The 20124-nt window shown below is 38.6% G+C and overlaps 1 protein-coding gene across 4 annotated transcripts; it reads right to left on the bottom strand.

Annotated features, from left to right (window-relative positions):
• Window positions 1-3210: 3210 nt before the first annotated feature.
• hps3 (HPS3 biogenesis of lysosomal organelles complex 2 subunit 1) lies at window positions 3211-19810 on the bottom strand. Of its 4 annotated transcripts, none has more exons than XM_054602441.1 (25): window positions 19702-19810; window positions 18619-18763; window positions 18426-18497; window positions 18047-18140; window positions 17791-17864; window positions 17402-17614; window positions 16944-17013; window positions 16674-16756; window positions 16041-16155; window positions 15495-15651; window positions 15310-15392; window positions 14396-14570; window positions 13804-13885; window positions 13551-13708; window positions 13248-13349; window positions 9820-9928; window positions 9032-9294; window positions 8085-8262; window positions 7453-7686; window positions 6179-6376; window positions 5869-6072; window positions 5598-5702; window positions 4235-4441; window positions 3999-4086; window positions 3211-3338 (listed from the first exon to the last, which is right to left on the bottom strand). In XM_054602441.1, exons 2-25 carry the CDS (start codon window positions 18667-18669, stop codon window positions 3211-3213), a joined length of 3243 nt encoding a protein of 1080 aa, XP_054458416.1. In that variant the 5' UTR covers window positions 18670-18763; window positions 19702-19810. The 4 variants fall into 4 exon arrangements, with proteins under 4 accessions (XP_054458416.1, XP_054458418.1, XP_054458417.1 ...); XM_054602443.1 differs by having other exon boundaries at window positions 15495-15648; XM_054602442.1 differs by lacking the exon at window positions 19702-19810 and adding an exon at window positions 19624-19696.
• Between the last annotated feature and the right edge of the window lie 314 nt (window positions 19811-20124).

The raw sequence follows: 20124 nt of genomic DNA, 5'->3' as shown, positions 1-20124 counted from the left end.
TCCACTTCTTTTCCACAGTATAACGATGAGCAATAAATTGTTGCTCTATCAATTTATTTCATTTATCACGCATACTTACTGACCTCCATTTCTATCTCAATTTCCTCCATGACTCCTAGGACAGGGGGGCAGTGCTCTGCCTCTGTCTCGGCGGCGGGCTCTGTTTTGGGCTCGGCCTGCTGCCTGGGTGGTGGTGGGGTCTGGACCTCTGGCTCTGGTTCCTCCTCAGAGTCGGGTACCAGAGGATGCTCCAGATGTTTCTTGGTTCAAAAACAGGAAAATAAAAATAATGATCCTCCATTAGAATGACATGGTATCTAAGATGCAATAAAGTTTTCTTTGCATCTCAAATAGATTGCAAAAACCAATGCATTACTATGTTACATGTTTCCGTCCTTGTCTGAACTTGTCGTTTTGTACTAAAACGTGGTATCCAAGTTGTTATAATGAGCAATCAGAATCGTACTTCCTAAATATAAGTATAAAAAATAGTAAAAATATATGTATTTGGGATTTGGTTGATTTTAACCTGTAATGTTATTTTCAGAACTTGGTTTAATTAAAGGATATTCTTGCTAAGTTAACAGTTTAAATGCTATCACTCTGTGATATCTCATGTGGAACAGTCACATGAACTTTACAGTGAATCATTTGTAAAGTAATCAGCAGCATCTAATCTCACTTTATTTAACTACAGTTCCTTCTAGACTCCTAACAGATCACATGACCCTGACTATAAATATTTACATACAGCAATTGGGTAGAAATTCCTTTTTTTTTATGGCTTTAGTCTGAAGTTATAAGCATTTTGCAGGTTCTACCTGCAGCACATACTGATTTTCTTTAAATTAGACAAGGCCATTACTAAATACATTTGTAGCAGTCTGAGGATCATCACAGTCTTGTTGCAGTTTTAATTTCTGATTAAACCTGTATGCCCAGGTGCAATTGGACAGAAGACAAACCTGGACATAGCTCTGTTCTTCCTCCGTCTCCTGTGTTGATGTCACCACGCAGAGCTCCACTGAAGAAAACAGCTCCATCTCAATGTTTTCTTTGATGGCCAGCAAAGCCACATTCTTGTCGCTCAGCTTCATCTTCTCTGATGGAACTTTTTTGCCTCACTCTTACTTTTTTAAACTCCACTTTGTTGCTCCTCTTCTTGTCAGAAGAATTTGCTTTTCAATCTTCTTTTTCTTAAATCTTCTCTGACCTAGCCTTAGCTTTCCTTTGCTCTCTTTGTTTCTTTTCATCTACTTGATCTCTTGTCCCCTTATATTGTTTTCATGCCAGGTACTGCTTTCTACTGCCCCCCAAAACAGAACATCCAAACAAAGGTGGCTTTCCAAACATCTAAACAGCTGAGCTCTCATAACTTCAAGCTGAGCTCTCTCAGAGTCTAACACTATGATTGGTTCAGAGTTGTGCTCTCTAGGTGTGATTGGTTCTGTGGACTGTGATGAAGTCTCATTGGTTGGGAAGTTTGTGAAATAGCTCTGGTTGGTTCTACAGTTTCTTTAGAGTTTCATGTTGGCCTGTTGTTGTTGTTGGAGCTTTTAAATTGCTGATTTCAATTTCTACAGAATTAATTCAAGTGTTAAAAAAGTATTTTGGATGGCTGATGAAAGTCAGGTACAGTTTACAAAAGTTTGATTAACAAGATTGAAAACACATCTACACAAATAGAGTCAATGATCGACGTTCACACATTCTTATTGGTCTCATCATTAACCTGATAGTTGAGTCACTTTTGATTTATCCCATAAAAATATCTCATACCTGTCACTGAAGTAAGCACAGGTACACAATATTATACTAGGAATTTGAAACCTGTATTATTAATTATTAATAATACATTGTCCTCCAAATTCCTTTAGAGTCTTTGGTAATCAATTAAAGCGGGACATTCCTTGAACTTTGTATTCAAACAGCCAAAAATCAACAGGGAGCTAAGTTACTTCAGTTTGCAGACTTCAGCAGGAACAATCTGTAATCAATATGTCAGTCAACTGAGTCACCAGCACAAAGAATATTTGCCAACTTCATGCAGTCAAACTCAAACTCTCAAGAAACTTAACACCTTACATGAGTTTCATTTAACCAACGATACTTTGAAGTTGTGAGCAAGAATGTGGTAACAACAAAACATTTTGAAGGACTGGTAATTGCAGTTTGGATCAGATTTATTTGGATAAAATCCAAAAACTTGCAAATTGAGTGAGGACAGTTTCTGCCTTCCTGAGAATAACCTCACATCACAAGGTTTTCATGAAACAGTGGAATTAAAAATTCAACAGATAGAAAGGCTGATTAGAATCTGTCGAGACATTTGCTACATAATGTAACATCAAATGTTTTCCTATTCAATACCTGTGAAATTATAACGCACTATTGCAAATTCCAAGGTTATTTGAGTTCAAGAACAGAACATGGAACTCTAAAGGATGTTTTGTTTGTTTTTTACACTCAAAAATCAAAACCATCAAAAATGGTTCAGGGACGAAAACCTACTAACTTCCTGGTTTTAGGACTTAAAGGACTAGTTTTAGGAGGACAAACTGTAATAAGTAATAATACATTTTCATAGTAGCTAGACATTTAAGTTTTTATCTCCACATACAGTATGTCCCACATTTAGACACAAACAAATTCTTAAAATGCTACAAAAATGACAATGCAAGTGGCAAACAAATCTCAGAAATGCAAAGCAATATCGAAGTACAAAAAAACTAAAGGTTTAAAACTTTAGGGAAACCTAAAACCACTTTTAATGATCCAAATCTACTCTGCATGACTTGCTTTATATACTGTAGTCTATTCTTGTCTATCCTGCATGTTCAATTATCTTCTATATCTACTTTGTCAGCTATAAACAGAGGATACATCACCAGAGTGACTGATTAAATGTTCAATTTATTTGCCTATTACTCAAAAGTTGGTCAAGTATTTGTGCAATCATAAACGTACAAAAACCTGTACATGATTGTCTGAGGACAAACAAAATGCTGAGAGAGCCAGTATGTTTTCAGTATTGCCAGGTTCAATCATCCCCAAACAGCACTGTTGTGGGTCTTTTGAGCAAATCACTGTGTGTGTGTGTGTGTGTGTGTGTGTGTGTGTGTGTGTGTGTGTGTGTGTGTGTGTGTGTGTGTGTGTGTGTGTGTGTGTGTGTGTGTGTGTGTGTGTGTGTGTGTGTGTGTGTGTCAGGTTTCAGGCCAGCAGGTGTCTCTGGCTACATGTCAACAGGTAAGGCAGGAAGTATGAGGCAGTGCCGTCATCAGGCATCAGTTCCAGGAACTCTGTGGGGCTCGTCTCCATGGCAACCACTACCAGCGTCTCTGTTGGCATGGGAACAGGTCACATAAAATCCTCAACATCAGAGCTGATATCAACTTTCTGACCCTTCCAGTATCTTTCAGAGGTATCGTCTTTCTTTTCCAAGCATTCTTGTGAAAACCTGATGCCTAAATTAGACACAGTGCAACTTGACTCGATACACTTTTCTGTACAAATCTCTATAGCTAATTGCACGTGTTTATTGCTCATCTGTCCTTTGCTGCTTTGCATTTCTACTTATAATGAACAAATTCTAATATGTTTTAATAATTTGAATTCATCATATCTTATGTATTAGCTAATCAGTTATATCTTCTGTAAATAAAATGTATCCATCTGTTCTGTTCTGTTGGCTTAAAAAGTGGTCAGATTTAAAAAGCACGACTCATACCCATCATGTTTACACATGCTACACCCTGTTACCACAGTGTCCTCAGTGGAAACAGCCCTTATTTATTTTCCTGACCTTGTTCGGATGCTCTTGTTAGATTTTTGTCTCACCTGCTCGATATTTTTGTCAGCAATAAAAAGAGCAAAAATGTCACTTTGTTCAATGTCAAGTCAAAAAATGACTGTGGGTAAATATAAAAAGTGACCTTAAACTCTAAATACAATTCTAAGGTACTTTGACAGATTTGTGGTATTCTGAGAGAAGCTTCTACCTTTGAGAGCAGCCAATAGGATGCTGTTGTCTGCGGCAGCTCTCGTCCTGTTACAAAGCTCTGGGAGCAGCTTCTGCCACCATAACACCTGCAGAGATTAGACAAGACAGACAGGGTAATACCTCTGATAATCACTGGGTGTAAAATGCAGAATATACTTAACATTCAGACCTGAAACAGAGTGAGGGTAGAGTGAAAACACAATTAGACAGTTCAGGCTACTGCTCCGTACAAACCATATGTTTGTCTTGTAACTGGTGGTTAGCGTAGGCTATGATGGCCTGAGGACATCGGTCCAGCAGCTTTTCAATGCTAATGTCGTACTGCCCCCTTCTGGTGGCGCAGAGGAGGTGCAGGCTGAAGCCCCATAAGGTTTCCTCTGAAAGACGCTCCATCAGAGGCACGACGGAGCCAACAGACAGGGACGGACCACAAAGGAGAGACTGCAGATGGATATAGGAATGGAATAAAATCACTGGACAATGGTAGAGGAAAGGGGGGGGGGGGGGGGGGACTATGCCACAAATATGAAATAATACAATCTTTATCTTACAATAAAAAAGTTTGCTGTCACAGCCTCAGTTGGGCTGGTATGACCACAAGCTTAGGGTGGTTAATGTTAGAAAACTATGGATTGATTTATGTGTGCTGCTGTTCAAGTCAAAATCCAGGGTTTTAGATATACTGAGGCGCTATGTCCAAGTAGTCTCACAATCTCAGATTTTCTATTAAGTTGTATATTTTACGATATTTGATTCTTATAAATATTTTATATAATGCATTTATCTTATCTAAAAATGATTAATTCATTTTAAAACAGATTTATATCCCCGAGTTTGGCTGACAATGTCTTAAAATCAGTTCCCTGGTTTCTGTTGGGGAAAACTTCTAAATTGTTCTATTTATTAATTAATTTATTGCTTGGCATTATTATAAGACACTCAAAGCTAAAGCCACTTGGTCCAAAAAATATTGATATTCACCTTTAAAAATACACTATGTGTAACTTTAAACATAACATTTAAACTTTACTTAACATCCCCAAATCCCAGAAAAAAAGTACTGAGGACATGACCTGTGTCCTTGATGGTAGTAAGGGCACTGCTACTATTACATAAAGTGTAAGCATCAACCATTATGCTGCAATTGGCACATTTGACCGCAAAGGTCGCTGTTACATAGATGCACTTGAAAGATACGTTTGGGACGTTTGGGTGAGAAAAAGGTCTTGAGGCATTGCATTGTAGTCTTACTAACAGCTGTCATTGCCTCTCATCCTGGATTTAAATCTTCATTAATGTATTTACCTAATATACAGTATAAACACTAAAATACTTTAAATAGATGTATTGTTTCCTACAACTAAACGTGGCTCTATTGTTGTAATTGTATATGTATGTATATGAGTCTATTAAGTGCCTTGCCCTGCATTACAATCTTATCATTTTAATTATTTATTAGGTTCCTTTTGAAGTCTTATATTCACCCTTGAAGGCTGATGGTCTCTCCTCTATTCATAATAACACTTCTATATACTTACTGCACCAACTTAAGTTATGACATATACAAGCAGTCTTGTTGTGTTCACAGACAAATTACCTGCAGTTTGAAGAGCGCCTCCTGGTGTTGTGAGCTGGTGGTGTGTGCTGGGTTGAGAACAGTCAGCCACGGGGACAGAGCACCATAATGGGAGCACGAGTTTATCTGAGACACACACAAACACGCAGGACTCTTAGTGCATGAGAGTGATGTTCAAATTAACTTATTTGTGAACATCACGCTGGTCAAACTGAACATTGAAGGGGATATTGGTATCTTGAATAACTCCCTACCAAACAAAGACAACAGAAGTCATTTTCAGCTACTGTACCAGATCATCAGCGCTCTTTAGTGGCCTGCGTCTTGAAGGTGTCTGTAGTTTGTTGGCGTTTGTATCCGAGGTTGTATTTGTCAGTCGGTCGATGTAGACAGACGCCACTCGGAACAGAAGTTCCTGGATGATAGTTTCCTGGGAGGACGCCATGAGCATCGCCTCCCAGAAATCCACCTGTAAGCAGTTCTCACAGCCCAGCTCCTAGACACACACACACCCACAAAAAAATCCCTTAAACTTCCCTTCTAGCCTCCTAGCTGTGAATTACCAGGTGTTAACAACACACACACACGCAGAAAACACACACCTTGAATATGTGATCAGCCTGTTCCAGCTGGACTTTGTTGTTTTCATGTAAAGCCACCATGGCAGCCACCAGCAGTCCTGGTTGGGACTTTGCCAATTGGCGGGTCAAGGCTGTGGGACGGATGTGTGTGTACTGGCCTCTAACCCCGCCGTGCAGCAACAGCCTCGGCTCCTCGATGAACCCGTACACCAGCAGCATCTGAACACAAACAGACCTCTGTCTGTCCTCTGGAATGACTCATATATGTTTTAGAATTATTTATGGCTCCTGTGCGAACAAAAGTTTTTGTTAGGGAGACCTTGGAAACAAAGACGTGTCAAGTCCTAAAATCAGCTAAAATGTCTTTAGGAATTGGAACAATAGTGGCAACAGGAAATAAGTTCAGAATGCCTGAATGAATGTTTGATGTATCAGACAAATACAGTTTTTTACCATTCCATATGTGTTTCTCAATCAACTGTGATCTGCAGGCAACATGATGTTTTACATTTCCGTTCATTCAGACCAAGAGAATGTATCACTTCTAGTGTATCTCTACAATTTCCTGCCGGTGTATTGCACATCCTAATTTAAGGATCTTAAGGATATGCTGTGACATTTCCAACCAGTTTCAGTAATCTTCCTAATATGATTTAATATTTTAATGCAATGGTATCAAAAGCTCTTGACTAGTTTGTACCATGCTCTTACTCTGAAATACGACAGTATGTTCAATAATTATTTAATGCTAACATTAAAGGAAAGTTTAGGCATGTGTAAACAAACAATATAAACTGTACAAATAGCAACACACTGGTGTGACATAAAAAAAAACTAATCTGTCAAACTGCTTATATTTGCACTAAAGAAAAAACTTTGAAAAACCTAATACCGTAATAATATGTGCACATAATTAATTAATATAGAGCTGATACATGTTTCTATGAAAGCTATAAGGTGGTTCATCTAGCTGGAAGCATTGAATCTAAATGTGCTTTGATATAGCAAGTGTGTATTTCTGGATTACTGAGATGGACTGTCAATCTACGAAATGCTGTTACATTACATACTTTTTATACATACTGTTAAATAAACATATTTCAGTTTCTTCTTTACTAGGAAGCATCCCTTAAAACACACACACACACACACACACACACACACAAAACACACACACACACACACACACACACACACACACACACACACACACACACACACACACACACACACACACACACACACACACACACACACACACACACACACACACTACATCCCTTATACCCTCTAACCTCAGCGTGTCTTTCCATCAGATGTGTGTACTGTGGCAGGTCGTCCAAACGCAACATCATGGTTGCCATGGTGGTTGTCAAAGGAACAGACACGCCAGCTGTGTCTTCCAGATGTTGTAAGATTCGCAGCGTCTGGGCAGGACTGATGTTTATCAGGGACGGGCTGGCACACACACTGACGAGCTCTGAGGGCTCTGATTGGCTGAAAATGTCTATGACCTCATCAGCTACCTCCTGCAGAAAAAAATATATTTTATTATTATTTGATTTTTTTGTATCTGTGGCAAACTGGTGGAAAAAGCTTTGTTGTATAACAAATAAATCAGCTGATAAACTGATGAATATAAAAACAATTCACTATACTTGAATATTTACTAAAATACATATAGTATAGAAAATGTATGGTTCGTATCATATACTTTTCAAACTTAGGAAATACATTTTGTAAACATTAACATTTCAAATTTGACTGTGAATGTCTAAGTTAGCAGAGAAACAGATACAAACTGACAGTTTTAATGTAAATGTAATACTAATTCATTCCGTATGGTACATTCAAAACACATCTCTATAAGCCTTACATGATACAAGCAGCAAGTGAAGCTTTATGCATTTCTTATGCTTGTGTTTACCTGACTGAGAATCTGCTCTGTTTCTTCAAACAGGTAATGCTTCAGGTAGAAGAGGAAGCCGGGGCCGTAGGAGTGAGGGCTGCTGGGAAGCGGCCTGTTCCTGGTAATGATTTCTGTGACTGACAGACCAGACATCCTGTAGTACGGCAGAGCCAGATGGCAGTCCTTCTGACTGCCCCTTACAGAACAGAAAAGCATAGAAATATTGCTGAAATATCTTTAAGTTTACCAACAGCAATACAAACACTTCTGATCATCAATAAATCATTTATTAAGAAAGAAATACCAGACATTCAAGCTATTTAAAGATGTGATCTTGGGCTCTTGTAAATTGTGATGGCCATTTCCCACTATGTTCTGACGTTTTATAGCATAAAATAATACAAATAACAATAATAAATCATTCAGCAGATCATTCATTACCAAACACTATTGTGCATTGCCATCTTTAACTAATGGGAACAAACTCAAAGTACATAAGTACACATACCGTAATGATAGCAAAGGCAATTATCTCAACAAAATCCTTATACTGCAAACATTACAACCTCTTCTAAAGGATATATAAAAAATAAGGTAAAATTAGTCTGGATTTAGTCATTTTAAGGAGTTTTAAAATCAAATTAGCACAAATGGCTAAATGTGGCTTATATGCTCATTTTTCTGTTCTTAATATTTATCTTTTACTCTACTTTTAATAATTATGGGGTAAAACCACTTAATTAACAAGTAACTCAAAGCAAAGACAAGATTTTAGGGGGTGTTAAGTTATTCTTCAAGTGGTCAATAAATTTGCAAATCTAAATTTGTTGAACCAATTTCAGTTCTTAATTAAGGGGTGTGTGCATAGTTTAAAATATGATTCATCTCTAAAGCTGTTTTAAGGGATGTTTGTCCTTTAGTGAAGTGTGTGCATGTGTGTGTGTGTGTGTGTGTGTGTGTGTTACCTGCTGAAACAGTCTCCCAGCTGTGCACAGTTCTGCCTGAGTGCCTCCTCTAGTTCTTGCCTGTCTGTCTGTTCAGCTGTCTGTCTCTCAGCTGGTCCATCTGTACCTGTCTGCAGAGACGGCGCAGAGTCTTCCTCAGTGCTTCGTTGCTGCTCTGATGTTTGGAGTAAGGAGGTGCGGAGGAGGAGGTGAGCTTCACTCAGGAGGTGCCGAAGGCTTTGAGCCTGCGGGTTGGTCTCTGCATACCGCTGACTGTATTCAACCTGATACAAAGAGATACACATCTTCAGAGTAAAACCTTTGTAACTCATATTTTCTGTCTGTAATCTATCCCTAAAACCTTACTTTCTTAAAAGAAGCTTTAAAAAAAAAATACTAAAACAGTACGAAATAAGTATTTTCTATGAATTCCTGTATGTATCTTAAAAAAAGAAAGAATACAGCCGAACAGGAAAAATGAAACCTGACCTTGTAAAATATTTGAAATAATTTGCAATAGAAAGAAGTTGAACTAATCTTGCTACCCTGTAACATTTTTACTTTTTAGAAAATAAAACTTTAAGGAATTAATAGCAGACGGAATGACTTGAGAAAATAGACTTTGCAATGAAGATGCATATTTTAAGTTTTTCATTCTTTTTTCTTCACTTTCCTAAATTTCTTCTGGTTTTATCTCTTTAGCCTGTCATGATTATCATTAATAATTGTAAATAACAAAAAACAACTGACATTCAGATATATATAAAAAAAAAATTCTAAAGCCAATGAAGTGGGCATGTTCATGTTACCATTTCTTGGTAAAGAGTGAGGGGGGAGACGGTGTCGACCACATAGAGGTTCCATCCGTGTCCTGCAGTGCTGGTTTCTTTGGGGGAAGAGATTGTCCACTTCCTGCCACTGAGGTCAGAGGTCAAAGAGATAATAATAATCAAACAGAGAGATGCTCTTAATCTCTATATCTCATCTCACAGAGTAGATGTTAACAAACTGTTCAAAGAGAATTTCCCATGATTCATGGAAACACTTTTGTCAACAAGAAAAGACAATGAGTAAAAATGGAAACATATGCTGATTAAGCTCCAGTCTGGAGTCTAGAAACTGGCGTTCATCCTAAATATTTCTTATTCAAAGTCACTTTAAAGCTATATGATGAATCCTACAAATGTCCATAGTTCTCTGCTGTTTCTTTACCTTCATTTTTTGTTCCTGTTGTGGACAGGTTTGTTGGGGGCCAAAAGGGCTTAAGTGCTTTAAATCAGATTTTACAGGAGAGCAAAAACTGATTTGTTAAAACTTGTATCAGCTGCTGTTGCCATGTAATGAACACATTATTTGATCCATCTGTTTTAGCAGATTGAGCATCACTATAAAACCAACATTGCTACAGTTTAAATAAAAAAAAATGGGTATTTAACATTCTTAAAATGGCAAGAGAGTGAGATAAACCTTTTTAGGACAAACATTTTTAACAATGAACTAATGCTTAATATGGGTGTATGTGAGTAAATGTGTTTGAAAAATGGATACATGCAATTATACGGATGTGTTTATGGAGTTTTTTTAAACTGAAAATTCAGTATCAGTTGAGTTAATGCATTCCTTGGAGCCTAGAGTTTACTTACGCCCCTTTGGCTCCAAGTTTGTTTGTTTTTTACCCTCAAACTATCTTTGTGGATGTTACAGAACTCTGATTACACACTGAAGACATGCACAGACAGCATAGTGAACATTTCAATAGAAGGTATTCCATGAACCAAGTGGAGAAACACTTCCTGCTTCTGTATCATGACAGTGCACATTCATTAAAAAACTACTTCACCAGAAATACTACTACCTGCATCACCATCATACTCCAAATGAAGAACTTTGGGTAGGCCTTTTGGGTACAGTTCCTATGTTATACAGTACATCAACTGCCTAATGCTAAAACATATTAGTACATTATACATGAACAAACAAACAAACAGTTAGTGAACTGTTAGTGAGCAGGTTAACATGGTAAAAAAGGTAATCTGGGGCCATGATGGGTAATGTTTTCTGGGTGTTTGTGTGTGTCATGTTGGTCATACTAGTCAACCCGTGTGGCCTCAAACCTGAAGATTTACCAATCACACACCTTTTATAACTTTAAGCGTTCAAGCGGGGAAAGGACATGATTGTTGGAAGATGTGTGTTTATTCACAACTATTAAACTTCCAATAAAACAAGCCCTCCTCAGCAAGATACTTTAAAAATCATCTTAGCAAATTAACATTAAAACCCGGACCATTCAAGGGGCAGACTGACACCATATATATAGACTTTTGGGTGTTTCATAGATGACCTGTCATTGACTTGTGGTTGTATTTGGCAGTGTGGGAGTCCAGAACGGCTCTGTGACAGATGACAGCAATGCTCAACCCTGAAATACTTATATTACTTGCTCTGTACTTGCAATTATTGGCAGTAGCCACATTTGGAGAAGGCGCCACTATCTAAATCCTTAAGATGCAACTATAAAAAGGTATGCATTACTTCTTTTCATTTCAATAAGAATATATACATTTTATTGAAAAAAGGAGTACACGTGTGTGTGTGTGTGTGTATGCATGGTTTACAAGAAACCAGGAATCTGTACCATTAATTTGGATTATTAGGTTAGTGAGTAAAATCCAAAACAGATCTTCTTATTTTAGTCAAAAGATAATTAGTTTGTGAGCAAAAAGTCACACACAACTGAGGACAGTTAGGTAGGTTATGGTTGTGTTGGTTTGGGAACTAAAACAGGAAGTGTTGTCACTTTTAGACCAAGGTGCAAAGGCAATTATAAATTATGATCATCAATTAACCACGGGCTGAAATCACTGGCTGTTTTAAGGGTTTTAGTATATTGCTACATGGAGAAACTTGATTCAGGAAAAAATGTACCAGGCATTTGCAGACCATTGATGCTTCGTTTTTTAACAAATGCAAAAAAATGGGTGCTTATAATCAATAAGTTATTTGTTTTCTAAGCAGGTTGCGGATTTTCAATATCCACCTCCATTTTTATTATTGTTTGTCTTTTGACATATACTTTACTTCACCATAATCTGTATAAACAGCGGGACAAGATTTTGGTATCGGAAGCATTCTGGTTTTCAGTTTGTAGTTCGAGTAGTATTGATTAATCACGTTCAAGCAGGTTTACGTTGAATGCAGGTAAACAGTCCACGTGGAGAGCAAAAGAGGTGGAACGCATCGGCAAAATAAAATCTTGGAACCCATCAGCTGTTGTCTGAAGATGATTACCCTTTTTAACGGTTTAAAATGAGCTTGTAAATTGGCAACTGAAACATTGCAGTCGTATACATTGTCTCTCAGTCCAACTCTAGACCCTCGTCCCTAGAGGCTAATGGTCGTTAGACCGATAGCCATTGGTGGCACCTATGTAAATCTATGATTAACTTCTGAATTACAGAATGTACAGTACCAGTCAAAAGTTTGGACACACCTTCTCATTCAAGTACTTTGAATAATCTAACATATAAAACATATTCTGGTTTGTTGAGCATTTGTTTGTTTACCACATAATTCCATATGTGTTCCTTCATAGTTTGGATGTCTTCAATATTAATCTACAAAAAAATAAAATAAAGAAAAACCATTGAATGAAAAGGTGTGTCCAAACTTTTGACTGGTACTGTAGGTCTGAAATGAAAAAGCTTGATTTTCTTATTTAATTGACCTAATTCATTATTTGATGACTTATGTTGATGCAAGGCACCTAACACTTGCAAAATCCTAGTACTTTTACTTCCCTCCTTTTTAAAATGAAGTAGTACCTTTATGCCCATAAAATAAAGAGAGTTAACCTGAGGGTGTTACGTGAGGGCAAAGAAATACCTATAAATGTTGAAAGTCCCCTTTTCTTCACAAAGTTTAGTCATGAAGCAGGAAAGATTTACTACACTCATGTTCCAGTTTAGCTCATTTCCATCAGCTTGCAGCTAGGAATACAGCTTTCAGAGAACAATGCAAAAAAAAAGTGCTTCAATGGAAGCAGAGTGAAAAAAATCCTTTCATTCTGTGACAATAAAGGTAAAATAGAATCCAAACCGTCAAAGTTTCCCCTTTAAATAAGGGCTGATAAAAGGAGTGGGTTAACAATCATCGGCTAAAGCGAGAGTTTCGTGGCGTTGCAGCTTGGCCTAGAAGTGACAACTGAGACTTTGGTGGGGGTTGGGGTTTGTCTTACAGGAAGGGGCGTGAAAGGAAGCTCTCCAGAGCCGGCGTGGTTGCGGGATCGATTCCCACCGCCAGGAAAATACCAGTCAGCAAGGTGTGATCTTTCAACTCACTAAAATAACAACATACACACAAGTAAACATGTTTATAAATGCATGTATGCCTGGACACACCACATTACCAGTGCTGATAAGGTATTCTGGTACCTGCAGGGAGGTATCTGATGACATGAAAGGTGTATGATCCATACACTATCATAGTCATGTGTGTTTGCGTATGCGCGTGTTCAACTCTGTGTATTGTATACCCTTACAGGCCTCTGCGTTGTGTAGTGCGTTCTGGTTCCTCTGGTGCCTCTGCGTCGGCGGTGGAGAGCAGCATAACATGGCGGCCGTAGACACACACTGAGCGCAGACCAATGAACAGCTGCATCCTGAGCGCACACACCTCCAGGCCTGAAGGTGGACAGGCCTTCACACGCACACAGAGTGGAGAGGGGTGAGACTGAATCAGTGAGTAATTTCATCGAGAGACCACATAGCAAGGCTTTAAGGTGAGGCTCATACCTTCATGGTGGTATCGATGTAGGGGTCTTCAACCCTGGTTGCTACTGCTGCACAGCGCACGGTGAAACACTGCAACGCATTCCTACCAGCCACACACAGGAAATAAGGTAAAACTTAGTGGTATGCCAAACAAAAATATATTCCATCTTAAGTCATTTAGTCTAGTACTGAGGCTTAAATACATGACTTTGAATGGAGAAGAATCATTCAGTTTCACTTTCAAAAAACTCATTGGACCTGATTCAAGAACAACTCGTACAAACAGATTTGTTCTCAATTGGTTGTATGAGTGATTTAGAAGATTTAGGTGAACTTGACGAAATCAATTCACCAATTAACATGGTCTTATATGTCATAGTGGGGCGTTAATTGTACTAATTTACAATTATCACGAACACACGCTCATTTACACACAGGGGGCATTCATCGTGTTTACACTGTTGCTTTACATAGTTATCTGAAAATTAATAGTGTTTTACGTAGCACATACTTAAGATAAGAATATGAACATTTTCTTGCATGATTTGGATGTTTTTACTAGCTGTGATTCAGTGAAGTTGATCTGATTTCCATAGCACGACTGCAGACGTACTTTGTTATGACGTGCAACAGGTGGTCCGTTAGCACCGCCTTCAGGACCTTCTCTGGATACTGATAGGCCGAGAGAAGCTCGACACCACCCTTCAGACTGTACAGGTAGCCGGCGGAGGGGAGAGAGAAGAAGCAGAATATGCATGATGGTTCTTCCAGAGACCCTGCCTGGTGACCTGGAGCGAGTAAGACAGAGAGAAATACAGAAACAGAGACAGTGTTCTAAAGTTGTGGTACCCAATTCATGTTCAAAGTTAGTTTTGTCAGTTATTGAGTCTTACATTTTTTTTATTTCATAACTACTGAAAGGATACAAGATCATTTCACCAATGTTCAATGCTAACCTACTTTATCTAAAGAAGCTCAACTGCTTTTCTTGGGCTTACTGATAGTGGTTTACAAATCAGGCCCAATGTTTCATGAATATCCTAGAATTATGTTTGATTTCACTGATAACCATTGCAGTAAAATCCTCATTCTGTCTTGTTTCATGATGTTATTTTTTTTTTTTTAAACCTGAAAGAAAGGGAAACTGCACTGATAAGAAATTCTCAGTCAACTGGCAGAATTTCTTTTCAGAAAAATACATTACATTTACATTACATTACAGTCATTTAGCAGACGCTTTTATCCAAAGCGACTTACAGGAAGTGTATAGATCCTGAAGGTGAAGATGAAACGTTATCACTTGTTTAGAATGATGGGAGTTGGAGTGAATGTTATGCAGGGCTTTGCTGCAACTACATCAAGGTGTAACTGGCCCGAATATATTAATGGTTTGGTTCTATTTATTGTTCTATTAATATTGTTCTGACATACATGGAAGTTGAGTAGTAACCCCAAATCCTGTGACAACATATGCTGCTTTTGTACTAACACCCATATCTGTATCTCATGCTGTATTGCGGTACTGACTGGTGAACAGCGGGTAGAGCTGTAGGGAGTGGAGTTGAGTCTCCTCCACACTGCAGCCCTGGAAGAAGTCTGGAGTAAAACGCCTGCAAGGGAGAAGAGACACAAGTTAAATACTCACATAGCAAAAATATGCTCAATGTAAAGATCTAAAGGTCAAACGCTTCCTCAGAAATACATGTACACACCTGAAGAGAACATATGACAGTGTGTATTGTCCTGTTCCGTCCTCCAGCCCAGTCTTTTCTATGCTGACAGGGATGTCACAGTCTTTGGCTCGATCACCGAGCAACTCCTGGTGTCTTGGAAGGAGCAGAAAGTCAGCCGGGTCTTCCAGATGATCTGCTGCACACATACACAAACACGCCTTCACACAAAAGCTTATGGATGGTCTTGTGTGAATTGAAATTCTAGCTTGAAAGTCAAAACATTATTTTCAACACAACAGTATGACTGTCTCAATAGCTAATTTCACCTATTTTCATCTGTGCCTTACGGGGGTAGTATTAATAATCATTATAATTAAGTTAGTTACCGAGGCCTCGTCCCTTTGCCCCAAATTTGGATTTTCTGGATTCCGCAACAGACAAACACTGCCACCAGTTGCAAACTCACCCAAACTCACAAATCAAAACATTCTTTCAGAATCCAAGCTTTCTTACAGTCTGTAAACTAACTAAACCAAAAACAGACAGAGATGGCATCAATCATTAAAGAGGGGAACAAACACAGACCTTTCTTTGTGTCTGATGATTCTTCCAGGGTTTCAGGCTCAGAAGATGCGTCCAGTTTCAGAACCAGCACTTCCAGCTCCGCCTGGACCGCTACATATCCTCCACACAGCGCCACCTATGGGTCAGAGAAGGTATAGTGTGAACCTCTGAAATACCTCAACAAAAGTAAATGTGTCCTATGTTTGTGAGATTATCAAAAAACGATTTAGGATTTTCCTCTATTTATTATATTTTGTTTTCCAGGCACAGTTCAACTTATTAATGCTGTATCTGCTGATCACCACGATATTTCAGATGTTAAAGCAAAACAAATGAGAACGGTAAACACAATGTGGATAAAGGACTTTTGCTTGTATTCATATAACAGTATCTGACACAAATGTAAAGTACATTTAGAATGGACTATAACGATTGTGTATGACAAATCAATAAAGTAGTTATACTGTTGTGTACAGTTGTTATGGCTTATAATTACTTAGGGGATTATGTACACACTCAACACACAGAAAGCAGACCAGTTAGTATGGGCGTTATTTACTGGTATAACCCTGTAGCAGATAAATAGATTGAGCTCGGAGGACAACACAATTTATTGAAATGAGGAGTAAAAATCACAAATTGAAAAAAAGGTACCTGTTTAGGCTTGATTTTAGGAAGATGCAGGATAACTGAGCGTTCAAAATCCAGGAAGTTCTGGTTTGAACCTACGATCTGACCTGAAAACAAAGAGAGGATGGATTATCTTAAGGTCTTCTCTTTATGGGGAGAAAGCAGGTCAACAGAATATGCCACATAGAACGCTACATTCCAGTCATAAATCAGAAATAAAAATGTATTCATTAAAATAATCAGTGTATCATGTATAAGGACTGAGAACCGTATGTGTTACTTTGATTGAGTTACCTTGACTCTGACTGGAGCTCTGCTGAGAGTTCGTCCAGGTGCTCTGAAGCTGACTTTGATTCTGCTGTTTCTTTTTTCAGAGAAAGATTCATTAAGGCACTGCAACATTTACTGTATCAATAGGAGTTTACTTGTGTTGTTTAGATATGATATGCTTTATATAAGTAATAAACCTGATGATAAAATAAGACATTTGATATTTTGTTTTTATTTTCAATGTTGTGGAAAATGCTCACTTCCCTGCACTAGCAGGTCTGAACATATACTCTAATCAATATAACCATCACAGAAATGTGAAGTAATCACGGCCGTCCTGCTACGAACTCAAACAGCTGACTCTCTTTATAATACATTATAAAGCCCACTCCAGCAACTTGTTTGAGGATTTACATCATATTAAGAAAACAAAAAGGCTACCTTATTTCAGCCTTTGAATTGAGATAAACTCCCAGTCTTACCAGGCTATGCTGGTTTTGTCTCCTCAAAGCAAACAGAACCAGAGTGTTCTCGCAGCCGACCAGAAGGTCTCCTGTTACTGAGCAACACGCCACGGCAACAGGAGACTCTGATAGAGGGATCTCAATGATCTCCATCTGCACTCCGACCCGCACAGACGCCCCACGCAGCAGGTGGCCCAACAAACGCACCCCGACACGGGCCTTCCCCTCCGCCTGGATGGAGAGCAAGACACAAGTAGATAAAAATACGTGGAGTAAAGAAATTATTATTGCAGTAGATATACGGATGTAAAGCTAACTATTAAGCTTCATATTCAGAAACACATTCAGAGATGATCTTCCATAAGTCTCAGACTGGAGTGCTGAGCCTAAAAAAAGTCATTACATACCTGGTGGCGCCAGTTGGTGTAGGCTCTCAGGTAGGTGGCGCTGTTCTTTTCCTCAATGGTCACCAGGTAATCTCCTGGATGTCACAGGGGAGGTAGAAAGGAAAGCAAGGGTGTCAAATTTATTTGTATCTCCAGCTCACACTGTCATCACTACTGTCCCTGGCTGCCTTGTCCACATATAAAGCTAAACAACAAATACACTGATACTTCAGGCAGAAGGGAGGCTGACATAAAAAAGAGAGATAGTGTTTTTTACCTATCTTGCTGTGCTGAATGCTCTTCACAGTGCCCATGGTGGCAAAGCGACAGATGAAAGGGCAGCCCTCCTTCTCCACACTGTAGGCCTCCACCTTGGTTCAGTCCACATCACAACATAGTCAGTATCCCGCAGAAACCTATCATCTCCAAAATGTTATCTCTTGTGTGACTCAAGAGTATTCCCACAATCTGCAGACATTCAGATGTGTTCTTTCATGAGGTTACACTGATCCAGTATATATTAGGGAATATTAGCTAAATTATTGGATACCCATGTATTATCATAGCTTCTACCAATGAAGCATAGTTTTAATTTTCCATAAGTAAATAAAATAACAGGACTATGGTTTAAAAATACACATATTTTGAAGGGTAACCTTGCATCCCCCAGTAGCCACCACGAACAGGGCTCCACCTCCACAGCAGATCAGTCCAGGCTCCTGCTCCACCTGAGACACAGAGAGGGAAGGTAGAGGAGTTAAGACCTGATACAGACACAAAACAACAGAATTTGGATAATTAGCTTTTCTTTTTTTTTTAATCATTAAGTACCAGACCGTATCAACCTACCTGTACTATCTGCTGTGCGGAGAAAGGATGGCAGTTGTAGACGTGCACCATGTTTGGTCTGCTTCTTGGAGAGAGGCTTCATTCAAAGATGGACATTTAACTGACTGCTGCTTCCTTTTTTTGGTGGGGTTTCACCTCACCACACCTACAATCATTCAAAAAAGGCTTATTAGAGCTAAATATCACTAGAAATGACTTGTTATTCTCACATGTGGCAACGGCATCCCACATGTGAAAAATTCACATTTAGGCTTGCGTTTTCTGACATTTTACTTGAAATGCATTCTCATGTTACAGAAATATTGGATTTTCAGATATCCCAATTGGATTGCAAGACATGTGAAAACATCAATTCAACATGTAGCTGCTAGTCGATTAATCAATTAACAAAGTCACCATTATGATAGTAAAAAGGAAAATACTGTCTGGTTCCAGCTTTTCAGATATGACGTTGTTTTGCTGCTTCTCTGGTCATACATGACAGCATATTCAATATATTTGGATTTTGGACTGTTGGTTAAACAAACAAAAAAAAGCTAATTTAAGACATCACTATGGACTTGGAGATATTGTAAATGGTATTTTTTCACTATGAATTTTTTTGATAGACATTTCACACCTTCCCACCTTTAACCTGCATCACATGTGAAACCGAAATTCACATGTGATGAATTCACAAATAAATGCCATTATGGTTTTCAGACACTTACATAGACTTCACATCACCAGTACGGTGGAGGCAAAGGGGATGTGTTCATGGAGCTTAAAGAACTTTAAAACAAAGGTACTAAGTGAACAAAATAAAACGACCAACACATTAAACACCACCAGCCACTAACTTAACTTAAATGTTGAATTCAGCTTTCCCTACATCGATGGCAGTCGGGCTGAAACAGGGCTGTAGTGTGTGTTTCTCTAATCGATATCACATGCCGCAGTCTTGTGAGCAGCAGAGGGTGTGCACATTAAATTCAGATGAACACATTTCGCCTTCGGTGTACTCACACTGTTGTTACAGACAGGCTAAACTTAAAGACTCTTTAGAAGGTGAAAGAACAAAGTGAAAGAGTCTTTGTTTAGTACCTTCTTTGCTGCCAGGTCTGTAGTTTCTTCTCTTTTCCTCCTAGTTTAGTGCATTCACGGCTGCTGCAGCTTATTGATCTCACGCCGTCAAGCAGGAAGTGAACTGAACCACAACAACAAGCGCCCGCCCACTCTCGATTTTCATTGGCTCTCATTCCTGCTTCTATTACGTTCGACGGTCACGTTGCTATGGTTGCCACGGAGCTGTCACTCTATTTTGAAGTTGTCTTTTTTTAGACTCAGCAGTTATGGCTGTGTAAAACACTACAGGGTGCACTTCTGTTTCAATTACGAAGTCTGCCTCTTCCTAAGCCGGCTACTACTTCTGCTTTGAAGAAAAATAAATAAACAAATAAAATACTCACACACAGAAATATTAAAATGGATTAAAATGGAAAATAATAAATAAAAAACACACAATAC

Source organism: Anoplopoma fimbria, chromosome 8 (assembly GCF_027596085.1).
Source record: "Anoplopoma fimbria isolate UVic2021 breed Golden Eagle Sablefish chromosome 8, Afim_UVic_2022, whole genome shotgun sequence".
NCBI classification, from domain to species: Eukaryota; Metazoa; Chordata; class Actinopteri; order Perciformes; family Anoplopomatidae; genus Anoplopoma; species Anoplopoma fimbria.
Note: the sequence above shows the minus strand (reverse complement) of the source record. Positions and strands in the feature narration are given on the sequence as shown.